Source organism: Coregonus lavaretus (genome assembly GCF_964263955.1).
Source record: "Coregonus lavaretus genome assembly, contig: HAP1_SCAFFOLD_910, whole genome shotgun sequence".
In the NCBI taxonomy this organism is placed as follows: Eukaryota; Metazoa; Chordata; class Actinopteri; order Salmoniformes; family Salmonidae; genus Coregonus; species Coregonus lavaretus.
The window spans coordinates 53,449-67,525 of record NW_028158115.1 but is presented as its reverse complement, the minus strand read 5'-3'; the positions used below and the strand labels follow the sequence as shown (position 1 = coordinate 67,525).

At 44.9% G+C, this 14,077-nt stretch overlaps 1 protein-coding gene across 1 annotated transcript; it reads left to right on the top strand.

The window, feature by feature from the left end:
• Positions 1-3,080: 3,080 nt before the first annotated feature.
• On the top strand, positions 3,081-7,658 carry LOC311124404 (uncharacterized protein; the record flags this gene model as incomplete). The annotated part of the gene is made up of 8 exons (XM_084198561.1): positions 3,081-3,125; positions 4,593-4,698; positions 4,812-4,844; positions 5,581-5,682; positions 5,934-5,964; positions 6,274-6,323; positions 6,445-6,479; positions 7,318-7,658. The coding sequence occupies 8 exons, from the start codon at positions 3,081-3,083 to the stop codon at positions 7,411-7,413; spliced, it is 498 nt and encodes a 165-aa protein (XP_084054687.1). The 3' UTR covers positions 7,414-7,658.
• Positions 7,659-14,077: the final 6,419 nt, after the last annotated feature.

The window sequence follows — 14,077 nt, the reverse complement described above, 5'->3', positions numbered from 1 at the left end:
GCAATTCGTCAGAAAGGATACACTGTATGACTCCTAGTTGTATAAGTTGCACAGGGTTACATGGGATTGCTGCTAGCTGGACCTGTGAGTTAGAGGTGGCCGTGAGATAAGACTTTAGGAGATAAGAGCTGCTGATGAAGACTGTGTCCCAAATGGCACCCTATTCCCCGATATAGTGCACTACTTTTGACCAGGGCCCATAGGGCTTTGGTCAAAAGTAGTGCACTGCATAGGGCGTAGGGTACAGACTAATCCAGCGTCACTGTTTACTGTCTCATCAGCTTTAGCCAAAGGCTGCACTGTATTCAAACACTCAACATGAATATTTACATTTACATTTACATTTACGTCATTCATCAGACGCTCTTATCCTGAGCGACTTACAAATTGGTGCATTCACCTTATGATAGCCAGTGGGACAACCACTTTACAATAGTTTTTTTTTTTTTTTTTGGGGGTGGGGTAAGGGGGAGTAGAAGGATTACTTTATCCTATCCCAGGTATTCCTTAAAGAGGTGGGGTTTCAAGTGTCTCCGGAAGGTGGTGAGTGACTCCGCTGTCCTGGCGTCATGAGGGAGCTTGTTCCACCATTGGGGTGCCAGAGCAGCGAACAGTTTTGACTGGGCTGAGCGGGAACTGTGCTTCCGCAGAGGTAGGGGAGCCAGCAGGCCAGAGGTGGATGAACGTAGTGCCCTCGTTTGGGTGTAGGGACTGATCAGACCCCTCACAGCTCCGTAGGCAAGCACCATGGTCTTGTAGCAGATGCGAGCTTCAACTGGAAGCCAGTGGAGTGTGCGGAGGAGCGGGGTGACGTGAGAGAACTTGGGAAGGTCGAACACCAGACGGGCTGCAGCGTTCTGGATGAGTTGTAGGGGTTTAATGGCACAGGCAGGGAGCCCAGCCAACAGCGAGTTGCAGTAATCCAGACGGGAGATGACAAGTGCCTGAATTAGGACCTGTGCCGCTTCCTGTGTATGGCAGGGTCGTACTCTGCGAATGTTGTAGAGCATGAACCTACAGGATCGGGTCACCGCCTTGATGTTAGCGGAGAACGACAGGGTGTTGTCCTGGGTCACGCCAAGGCTCTTTGCACTCTGGGAGGAGGACACAACAGAGTTGTCAACCGTGATGGCGAGATCATGGAACGGGCAGTCCTTCCCCGGGAGGAAGAGCAGCTCCGTCTTGCCGAGGTTCAGCTTGAGGTGGTGATCCATCATCCACACTGATATGTCTGCCAGACATGCAGAGATGCGATTCGCCACCTGGTTATCAGAAGGGGGAAAGGAGAAGATGAATTGTGCGTCGTCTGCGTAGCACTGATAGGAAAGGCCATGTGAGGATATGACAGAGCCAAGTGACTTGGTGTATAGCGAGAATAGGAGAGGGCCCAGAACTGAGCCCTGGGGGACACCAGTGGTGAGAGAACGTGGTGCGGAGACAGATTCTCGCCACGCCACCTGGTAGGAGCGACCTGTCAGGTAGGACGCAATCCAAGAGTGAGCCGCGCCGGAGATGCCCAACTCGGAGAGGGTGGAGAGGAGGATCTGATGGTTCACAGTATCAAAGGCAGCAGATAGGTCTAGAAGGACGAGAGCAGAGGAGAGAGAGTTAGCTTTAGCAGTGCGGAGAGCCTCCGTGACACAGAGAAGAGCAGTCTCAGTTGAATGACCAGTCTTGAAACCTGACTGGTTTGGATCAAGAAGGTCATTCTGAGAGAGATAGCAAGAGAGTTGGCTAAAGACGGCACGCTCAAGAGTTTTGGAGAGAAAAGAAAGAAGGGATACTGGTCTGTAGTTGTTGACATCGGAGGGATCGAGTGTAGGTTTTTTGAGAAGGGGTGCAACTCTCACTCTCTTGAAGACGGAAGGGACATAGCCAGCGGTCAAGGATGAGTTGATGAGCGAGGTGAGGTAAGGGAGAAGGTCTCCAGAAATGGTCTGGAGAAGAGAGGAGGGGATAGGGTCAAGCGGGCAGGTTGTTGGGCGGCCGGCCGTCACGAGTCGCAAGATTTCATCTGGAGAGAGAGGGGAGAAAGAAGTCAAAGCATAGGGTAGGGCAGTGTGAGCAGGACCAGCTGTGTCATTTGACTTAAACGAGGATCGGATGTCGTCAACCTTCTTTTAAAAATGGTTGACGAAGTCATCCACAGAGAGGGAGGAGGGGGGGGGGGGGGGGGGGGAGGAGGATTCAGCAGTCAATGGATGACCTGAGCACCTTATGTCTTTACTGTAATACATCACTGTAAGTATATAGCCCACTATATGGGGACACCTGGCTGTGACCCACACGTCACCCTATGGGCCCTGGTCAAAAGTAGTGCATAGAGTGCTATTTGGGATACATCCTAGGAATGATTAGTATGAATATGTAACTACCCATGATGGATTGAATAAGTGATGTGATTGTTTATCACAAATCTACAATCCCTAAGGTCAGGATGTTGTTTCAGTAATAACCATTGGTTTATTGCTCGGAAGGAAGCATAAATATCAGTTGTAAAGGTATCAGGAAATATAGATTATAAAGTAGGACTATTACACCATTCCTGAGCATCGATCATCACATTCCTGAAAGATACATGTCATTTATTTAGGGTCAACACTGATGCTTTTTTCACATATCGTGCTAACCCTGTCAATACTGTCATTTTCACATGGTCCTTTATAGCACAGTTCCAGACACTATGGTGGATGAATAACCAGGCCAGCTCGATACGGCTCGGCTCATTAGTGTGAAAAGAGTATGAACCTCCCTCTTCAACCAGCTCTAAGAGTATGTGACTAACTGAAGAATTTCATTCATTTCTCTGTTCTGCCAGGTATCAACAGAACAGAACAGAGCAAACTCCCTTTCATCTAGAACACACACACACACACACACACACACACACACACACACACCTATGCCAGTGAGTCACCACCACCACTGTCATTGTTGTATTAGAGACTATTACTGGTATCTGTATGGTGTTTGTCAGCATACCTGGCTACTTATAATGACAAGGCCCCACCCAGCCCTAGGAGGCCATGGATACAATAGGGAAATAGTGTTTTACATGGCTCCTTGTAAATGAATGGGAGATGAAAACTGAACAATCGCCCACCTTTCCCATCTCAGTGAAGCAGGTACACTGTGTTTACTGGCATGTTGGGTTACAAAACACACATAATGTGCGCATGTGTGCACGCGCACGCACACACACACACACAACTCTCTGGTTGTTCTGTCCTTGCCACAAAGACCCATTACAACAGGCCTACTAATCCACTCAACACCTTCACCCCCCCCCCCCCCCCCCCCCGTTTACAGAAATTATTATTATTAGAGGGATAGTTCAGATAGATCTTTTAGTATTTTGTAAATTAGTCCATTCAATGGGCCCCAAAATCGTGCATGCCATTGTCAGCAGTCAAGTTTTTAAGATAAAGAACTTTTAGTACAGACTCAGAGCAACAACAAAAAAATATTATGCATTTTGCATCATATGATGAGCTATCACATTAAATGTTCAATTCTATACTTTATGACTTCACTTCATATGGTGGTACCCACACTGTCCAGGTTTCATCATTAAAGTGTGTGGTGAGGTGTGTTTGATTTATTCTTGATATTGAAGTTCTGTCAGGTGATATATCATTTTGATGTTTTAAACAGTTTGGTTGACGTTCCATGTAACTTGGCATCGTACAATATTAGTCAGATAAAATGTGTGTATTATGAATTAGTCAGTATACAGATGATGGTGCTGGAGAATTGTGTGCGTGTCATATTATTAATTTTGTGCACCACCAGCCAGCGTTGCTATGGCAGCACCAATGACATACAGCCCATAATGTTTGCCAGCACCAATGGGCTTCGTCCAGTCAGACTGGAACTGTTGAATTATTAAAAGGAGAGATTGCGGAGGTCACTAAAAGCGTGATCTTCAGGTCTTATGATCTCACCTGTGTGGTTCAGTGTATGGTTCAGTGTATGGTTCAGTGTATGGTTCAGTGTATGGTTCAGCGCATGGTTCAGTGTATGGTTCAGTGTGTGGTTCAGTGTATGGTTCTGCGCGTGGTTCAGTGTATGGTTCAGTGTATGGTTCAGTGTGTGGTTCAGTGTATGGTTCAGTGTATGGTTCTGCGCGTGGTTCAGTGTATGGTTCAGAGCGTGGTTCAGTGTGTGGTTCAGTGTATGGTTCAGTGTGTGGTTCAGTGTGTGGTTCAGTGTGTGGTTCAGTGTATGGTTCAGCGCATGGTTCAGTGTGTGGTTCAGTGTATGGTTCAGTGTATGGTTCAGAGCGTGGTTCAGTGTATGGTTCAGTGTATGGTTCAGTGTATGGTTCAGTGTATGGTTCAGCGCATGGTTCAGTGTATGGTTCAGTGTACGGTTCTGCGCGTGGTTCAGTGTATGGTTCAGAGCGTGGTTCAGTGTATGGTTCAGTGTGTGGTTCAGTGTATGGTTCTGCGTGTGGTTCAGTGTATGGTTCAGAGCGTGGTTCAGTGTGTGGTTCAGTGTATGGTTCAGTGTATGGTTCAGTGTGTGGTTCAGTGTATGGTTCAGCGCGTGGTTCAGTGTGTGGTTTTGCTCTCTCGTCCCTGCCTGCCCAGGACGGCCCGCTGTCGGACCAGTACCAGTGCCAATACAGTGCCCTGCTGGGAGCAGAGTGGAGCCACTCAGAGAGAAGTCCACCACTGGCTGTGTCGAGAGTCATAGGTCTGTGTCTCTGATTTCTGTGTTTGTCTGAGCCTGTGTGCATCAACTCATACCACTCAAGAGGCAGCTGGAATTATTTTCCACCTATAATATTGTCTGTCATTGTCTTCCAGAAAAGACCACCACCTCCCCTCCCTCTTCGCCAGGTAACTCACTGAAATACTACAATCAACAAATCCCTGTCTGACTGGGTATTGATATTAGACACAGTGTGAGCCTGGTGCTGGGTATTGATATTAGACACAGTGTGAGCCTGGTGCTGGGTATTGATATGAGACACAGTGTGAGCCTGGTGCTGGGTATTGATATTAGACACAGTGTGGGCCTGGTGCTGGGTATTGATATTAGACACAGTGTGGGCCTGGTGCTGGGTATTGATATTAGACACAGTGTGAGCCTGGTGCTGGGTATTGATATTAGACACAGTGTGAGCCTGGTGCTGGGTATTGATATTAGACACAGTGTGGGCCTGGTGCTGGGTATTGATATTAGACACAGTGTGGGCCTGGTGCTGGGTATTGATATTAGACACAATGTGGGCCTGGTGCTGGGTATTTTATGTGTAGCCTACTCTACAGATGTAGGATCTTAATTTGATCACCCTGTTGCAGGAGAACTTTCCTGCAATGCATGAAATTAAAAACGTGTAGTGCATTTGAGGTTTAAAAAGGCTTCGGAAGGTTGTAATATCCACAGATTTTTCCTTATATTTTTATTTCTCCAACTTCTACAAAAATGTCCATTAATTATAATCTACATAATAATTCACATTTCCTGTTGCTGCAGGATTATTTTCCTGCTGTAGGAAACTGGCTCAAACTAAGATACTACATCTGTATCTGAGAGCTCATTGATTGACAGGTAATATTGTCTTTCTGGTAGGGCTGACTGGTGTGGACTGGCCTCTGGTGTTGGGATCTCTTTCTGCTCTAGTTCTGTTCATCACTGCAATGGTGGGCATGGGTGTGGCGGTGCAGAGGAAAGGTACTGTTACACCTGTTAACCTATACTCTGTTCGCAGATCAGTTTGTGCTCTCGTCAACCAGGAGCGGTTGACCTTACGGTTGACCTTAATAGGAGTTGGCAAGACAGCACAAACTGATCTGGGACCAGGCTAGTAAACCTTTGAAGAAATGCCCTTTACCATTCAAAATGTGACCTACTGTGACATCACAGACATTACACCTTCTCGCTTAATTTTTCTCTTCTCTCTCTTTTCTCTTTCCATTGTTCAGTTAAGGCAATGGCGGAAGAAAAGCGTAAAAGGTGGGTGTTGGATCATCTATCTATGAGTCTCCAACTTTCAGGGAAGTACAGTAATATCATAGAGCATGAGATGTTTTAAAATAGTATTTCTAATAGTATTCCACTCTTTAGAATAGTATTTCTAATAGTATTTCTCCCTTTAGAATAGTATTTCTAATAGTATTTCTCCCTTTAGAATAGTATTTATAATAGTATTTCTCCCTTTAGAATACCATTTATAACAGTATTTCACTCTTTAGAATAGTATTTATAATTGTATATCTCTCTTTTAGAATAGTATTTATAATTGTATTTCTCTCTTGTGTCTAGGGAGGGGGCTCTTCTATGGGCCAAGCTTCATTCCGGGGACCATGTCCTTGGTGAGTGTTTTTTAAACAAATAGAGTGATTCAATGATCTTATGTCACATAATGCTTTCATATAATCATCGTCACTGACATCCATATTTACATTATTCTTCATTATTGTTATTGTTTTCCAGACCTTACCCTAAAACGTGTCAGCATTACCTCTCAGGTAAGGACATCTTCTCTGCTACTCTTTCTCTGTTATTGTTTTCCAGACCTTACCCTCAAACATGTCAGCATTACTTCTCAGGTAAGGACATCTTCTCTGCTACTCTCTCTCTCTCTATTATTGTTTTCCAGACCTTACCCTCAAACATGTCAGCATTACTTCTCAGGTAAGGACATCTTCTCTGCTACTCTCTCTCTCTGTTATTGTTTTCCAGACCTTACCCTCAAACATGTCAGCATTACTTCTCAGGTAAGGACATCTTCTCTGCTACTCTCTCTCTCTCCGTTATTGTTTTCCAGACCTTACCCTCAAACATGTCAGCATTACTTCTCAGGTAAGGACATCTTCTCTGCTACTCTCTCTCTCTCCGTTATTGTTTTCCAGACCTTACCCTCAAACATGTCAGCATTACCTCTCAGGTAAGGACATCTTGTCTGCTACTCTCTCTCTCTCTCTCGCACTCTCTCCCTCGCTCTCTTTCTATGATGCATTGCAGATACATCAGTGAACTCTGCCTCCCTACTGAACACAAGCATGCTTCACATTACTGCTCCTCTGTGACCTGGGCCTGCCTGCATGGGCTCTCATTAGCTGTAATCATCTCATTCATTAGTTTGAAGGCTCTCCCCAGACAATGTGTTAGTATATGGGTTACTGTGGACAGAGTCAACTCAATGCTTTCATCATGACTTCATGTGAAGCTATAATCCATAAGGGGAAACGGACTGTCTTTGGATCCTAAGAGAGTCTTCGAAAGGAAGTGTTTCGACTTTACGTAAATGTGCTGTAATAATGAAACCGCATTTGTGTGTGCATGTGTGTGTGTGTATGTGTGCAGGAATGGGGTAACGACGACAGAGCAGCAGAGACAGCCTTCAGCAGGTCCCCTCCATGGAGAACTCCCTCTACGTTTGGCAACACACCATCCTCCTGACCTCCTTCACCTCTCCCTCTTTCCCTCTATTCACTCGCTCTCTCTCTCTATCTATTTTTCTGTCTATCTTCTTATGTCTCTCTCCCTGACCCCTCTCATCTCTATACTCTTCACGCTCTCTGTCCTTCTTTGCGAACTTTCATTCTCTCTGTCACCTTCTCTTTCCCTCTCTTCTCTCTTCTCTCTCTCCCTGAACCCTTTCCCTCTCTATCCTTCTCTTCCTTTTCTATCTCTATTTATTTATCTAAAAGGTAAACCTACTGACTCTCTCTCCTCCCCTCCCTCCCTCCCTCCCTCTCCCTGTTTACATGTTTGCCAGTAAACCTAGCAGTGACTACAGGAAGAGAGAAAAGAGATATGTCCACATTTCCTCTAACATGTGTTGTTTCACAAGTTTGCAATAGGTCACTTCCGCTGAATCTGATTGAATTTCATAAGTTGTTTCATGTACATAAAATCTATTTTATAATAAAAGCTGTAATTTAATTATAATCTAGCTGCTTCATAGCTCATTTATGTTTGAGTGTGATGCATTAAAGGGGAAGTTCACCAATTTGTACATTTAGACTTATTTTCACTCTTTCTGAAAATAAGGCACATGTAAAAATGTGTGAACTTCCTCTTTAATCAACAGTTTCTCCATTTGCCCAACTTTTTTTTTTTACATTGAAGTTCCTTGAAAGAGACACTAGAGGGCACTCCATGCAGAGTTTGTACTTTTACAGTGATAGCTTTTCTTTTACAATTTGTTTGTTTGGAAATGATTGAACATACATCAGTTCAGCTCCACCTCACCAATTTAATGTCTCACCCACAGTTACAGCAAACGCTAGAACTCTGGAATAATGTGTTCACAATAAATACAGGAGAGGTAACCACATATTGTGATGTATTATTATTAGATGTGTGGTTGTTGCTTAGATGTCCAAAAGGTGGAGGAAGTCAATGAGACACACTGCTAGACCGATACTGAGCGATACAACAAAAGCGTTATTAAAGGTAGAGAGAGGAGAGAAATATTAGGGTGATACATCACTGATATCTGTTTATGAGTTTCTATTACAGACTATAAATCACACAAGCAATAGTAGCAGCATTGTACGGGTGGCAATTCGTCAGAAAGGATACACTGTATGACTCCTAGTTGTATAAGTTGCACAGGGTTACATGGGATTGCTTCTAGCTGGACCTGTGAGTTAGAGGTGGCCGTGAGATAAGACTTTAGGAGATAAGAGCTGCTGATGAAGATTGTGTCCCAAATGGCACCCTATTCCCCGATATAGTGCACTACTTTTGACCAGGGCCCATAGGGCTTTGGTCAAAAGTAGTGCACTGCATAGGGCGTAGGGTACAGACTAATCCAGCGCCACTGTTTACTGTCTCATCAGCTTTAGCCAAAGGCTGCACTGTATTCAAACACTCAACATGAATATTTACATTTACATTTACATTTACGTCATTCATCAGACGCTCTTATCCTGAGCGACTTACAAATTGGTGCATTCACCTTATGATAGCCAGTGGGACAACCACTTTACAATAGTTTTTATTTTTATTTTTTGGGGTGGGGTAAGGGGGAGTAGAAGGATTACTTTATCCTATCCCAGGTATTCCTTAAAGAGGTGGGGTTTCAAGTGTCTCCGGAAGGTGGTGAGTGACTCCGCTGTCCTGGCGTCATGAGGGAGCTTGTTCAACCATTGGGGTGCCAGAGCAGCGAACAGTTTTGACTGGGCTGAGCGGGAACTGTGCTTCCGCAGAGGTAGGAGAGCCAGCAGGCCAGAGGTGGATGAACGTAGTGCCCTCGTTTGGGTGTAGGGACTGATCAGACCCCTCACAGCTCCGTAGGCAAGCACCATGGTCTTGTAGCAGATGCGAGCTTCAACTGGAAGCCAGTGGAGTGTGCGGAGGAGCGGGGTGACGTGAGAGAACTTGGGAAGGTCGAACACCAGACGGGCTGCAGCGTTCTGGATGAGTTGTAGGGGTTTAATGGCACAGGCAGGGAGCCCAGCCAACAGCGAGTTGCAGTAATCCAGACGGGAGATGACAAGTGCCTGGATTAGGACCTGTGCCGCTTCCTGTGTATGGCAGGGTCGTACTCTGCGAATGTTGTAGAGCATGAACCTACAGGATCGGGTCACCGCCTTGATGTTAGCGGAGAACGACAGGGTGTTGTCCTGGGTCACGCCAAGGCTCTTTGCACTCTGGGAGGAGGACACAACAGAGTTGTCAACCGTGATGGCGAGATCATGGAACGGGCAGTCCTTCCCCGGGAGGAAGAGCAGCTCCGTCTTGCCGAGGTTCAGCTTGAGGTGGTGATCCATCATCCACACTGATATGTCTGCCAGACATGCAGAGATGCGATTCGCCACCTGGTTATCAGAAGGGGGAAAGGAGAAGATGAATTGTGTGTCGTCTGCGTAGCACTGATAGGAAAGGCCATGTGAGGATATGACAGAGCCAAGTGACTTGGTGTATAGCGAGAATAGGAGAGGGCCCAGAACTGAGCCCTGGGGGACACCAGTGGTGAGAGAACGTGGTGCGGAGACAGATTCTCGCCACGCCACCTGGTAGGAGCGACCTGTCAGGTAGGACGCAATCCAAGAGTGAGCCGCGCCGGAGATGCCCAACTCGGAGAGGGTGGAGAGGAGGATCTGATGGTTCACAGTATCAAAGGCAGCAGATAGGTCTAGAAGGACGAGAGCAGAGGAGAGAGAGTTAGCTTTAGCAGTGCGGAGAGCCTCCGTGACACAGAGAAGAGCAGTCTCAGTTGAATGACCAGTCTTGAAACCTGACTGGTTTGGATCAAGAAGGTCATTCTGAGAGAGATAGCAAGAGAGTTGGCTAAAGACGGCACGCTCAAGAGTTTTGGAGAGAAAAGAAAGAAGGGATACTGGTCTGTAGTTGTTGACATCGGAGGGATCGAGTGTAGGTTTTTTGAGAAGGGGTGCAACTCTCACTCTCTTGAAGACGGAAGGGACATAGCCAGCGGTCAAGGATGAGTTGATGAGCGAGGTGAGGTAAGGGAGAAGGTCTCCAGAAATGGTCTGGAGAAGAGAGGAGGGGATAGGGTCAAGCGGGCAGGTTGTTGGGCGGCCGGCCGTCACGAGTCGCAAGATTTCATCTGGAGAGAGAGGGGAGAAAGAAGTCAAAGCATAGGGTAGGGCAGTGTGAGCAGGACCTGCGGTGTCATTTGACTTAAACGAGGATCGGATGTCGTCAACCTTCTTTTCAAAATGGTTGACGAAGTCATCCACAGAGAGGGAGGAGGGGGGGAGGGGGAGGAGGATTCAGCAGTCAATGGATGACCTGAGCACCTTATGTCTTTACTGTAATACATCACTGTAAGTATATAGCCCACTATATGGGGACACCTGGCTGTGACCCACACGTCACCCTATGGGCCCTGGTCAAAAGTAGTGCATAGAGTGCTATTTGGGATACATCCTAGGAATGATTAGTATGAATATGTAACTACCCATGATGGATTGAATAAGTGATGTGATTGTTTATCACAAATCTACAATCCCTAAGGTCAGGATGTTGTTTCAGTAATAACCATTGGTTTATTGCTCGGAAGGAAGCAGAAATATCAGTTGTAAAGGTATCAGGAAATATAGATTATAAAGTAGGACTATTACACCATTCCTGAGCATCGATCATCACATTCCTGAAAGATACATGTCATTTATTTAGGGTCAACACTGATGCTTTTTTCACATATCGTGCTAACCCTGTCAATACTGTCATTTTCACATGGTCCTTTATAGCACAGTTCCAGACACTATGGTGGATGAATAACCAGGCCAGCTCGATACGGCTCGGCTCATTAGTGTGAAAAGAGTATGAACCTCCCTCTTCAACCAGCTCTAAGAGTATGTGACTAACTGAAGAATTTCATTCATTTCTCTGTTCTGCCAGGTATCAACAGAACAGAACAGAGCAAACTCCTTTTCATCTAGAACACACGCACACACACACACACACACCTATGCCAGTGAGTCACCACCACCACTGTCATTGTTGTATTAGAGACTATTACTGGTATCTGTATGGTGTTTGTCAGCATACCTGGCTACTTATAATGACAAGGCCCCACCCAGCCCTTGGAGGCCATGGATACAATAGGGAAATAGTGTTTTACATGGCTCCTTGTAAATGAATGGGAGATGAAAACTGAACAATCGCCCACCTTTCCCATCTCAGTGAAGCAGGTACACTGTGTTTACTGGCATGTTGGGTTACAAAACACACATAATGTGTGCATGTGTGCACGCGCACGCACACACACACAACTCTCTGGTTGTTCTGTCCTTGCCACAAAGACCCATTACAACAGGCCTACTAATCTACTCAACACCTTCACACACCCCCCCCCCCCCCCCCTTCCTTCTATGACAATTAATGATTTGTCAAGGTAAAATTCAGGCTTGTATAAAGCTGTTTCAGTTGGAGATTTGCGTTTACAGAAATTATTATTATTAGAGGGATAGTTCAGATAGATCTTTTAGTATTTTGTAAATTAGTCCATTCAATGGGCCCCAAAATCGTGCATGCCATTGTCAGCAGTCAAGTTTTTAAGATAGAGCACTTTTAGTACAGACTCAGAGCAACAACAAAAAAATATTATGCATTTTGCATCATATGATGAGCTATCACATTAAATGTTCAATTCTATACTGTATGACTTCACTTCATATGGTGGTACCCACACTGTCCAGGTTTCATCATTAAAGTGTGTGGTGAGGTGTGTTTGATTTATTCTTGATATTGAAGTTCTGTCAGGTGATATATCATTTTGATGTTTTAAACAGTTTGGTTGACGTTCCATGTAACTTGGCATCGTACAATATTAGTCAGATAAAAGTGTGTGTATTATGAATTAGTCAGTATACAGATGATGGTGCTGGAGAATTGTGTGCGTGTCATATTATTAATTTTGTGCACCACCAGCCAGCGTTGCTATAGCAGCACCAATGACATACAGCCCATAATGTTTGCCAGCACCAATGGGCTTCGTCCAGTCAGACTGGAACTGTTGAATTATTAGGAGAGATTGCGGAGGTCACTAAAAGCGTGATCTTCAGGTCTTATGATCTCACCTGTGTGGTTCAGTGTATGGTTCAGTGTATGGTTCAGTGTATGGTTCAGTGTATGGTTCAGTGTGTGGTTCAGTGTATGGTTCAGTGTGTGGTTCAGTGTATGGTTCAGTGCATGGTTCAGTGTATGGTTCAGTGTATGGTTCAGTGTATGGTTCAGTGTATGGTTCAGTGTATGGTTCAGTGTGTGGTTCAGTGTATGGTTCAGTGCATGGTTCAGTGTATGGTTCAGTGTGTGGTTCAGTGTATGGTTCAGTGTATGGTTCAGTGTATGGTTCAGTGTATGGTTCAGTGTATGGTTCAGTGTATGGTTCAGTGTATGGTTCAGTGTGTGGTTCAGTGTATGGTTCAGTGTCAGGTTCAGCGCATGGTTCAGTGTGTGGTTCAGTGAGCATGTGATTTTATTTATTTTATTTAACCAGGCTAGTCAATTAAGAACACACTGGCCACAGCACAACTGAAACAGCAAATAAACAGTGGATGTGTGTGTGTGTGTGTATGTGAAGTAAAACAACATGCTTCCTTACATAAGGAAACGCAAACTAGTGACAACTAGAAACAACTACATGTCTCAACTACCTGTTCATCTATTTGTCCTTTGAACTTCTCCAGGGACACCAGGTTCTGTAGTTTTAGGTCGGCTTGGAGGGAATTCCAAGACCAGGGGGCTGAATAATCAAACAACCTTTTTACATGCTTGGTTCAAATTTTTGGGACTCTTAGCATAAAACAAGATTGAGATCTGAGCTTGTATGTGTTTTCATTTCGAGCTGGAAGAGAGGATAGATAAAATAGCAGATTTCCTAAAATGGCCTTATAAATAAGAATGTACCAATGTTTGTTTTGCTAGTTATGTCTACCCGACAGCACTGTAGAGAACACAATGGTGAGTTACACATCTCTGATTGGTGACAAAACGAAGGGCTGCTTTCTAGCAGAAAAGGAAAAACAAGCTTTGTGTCGGTAATAAAACCCAATACGCAGCTTGCGTTTCCTGACAAGGTTATCTACATGAGTGGTGAAGCTCAACTTCTCATCCACCCACACTCCCAGATGACATGCTCTATAGAATGTCCTTCCAAAGTAGTAATTACATGGTTCAGTGTTTAGTATTGGAAAATACCATGCATTCTGTTTAAGAGGAATTCAGAACAATCTACAAATCGTACAGATTCTGTTGAATGATGTTAAAAACTGTTTGAGCTTTTAAAAAGTCAAACTGCTGCCATTTGAATAGAGAAAAGTGTCCTCCGTATAAAAATGTACATCAGCTGTCTCAATATGTCTCCCAATGTTGTTGCACACCTGAGCACAACTCTACGGCGCAGAGTGCAGAAGAAATATAGGCCCACAGTGAGAAGCACGAGATTGAACGTCACTCAACTTTCTCTAGTTTTCCCTGTTTGTTAACACTATCAATGTTTCCCTTTACTGTGGCAATTGTGATCAAATCAATGCAATATTAGCCACTTTCAATGCAACATACCGAAACAAAATGAACTATGCAGAATGCATCGGTGTAGGATTCTATTGCGCACGACTCAGCCCATACTGTACGCAGACCGGTG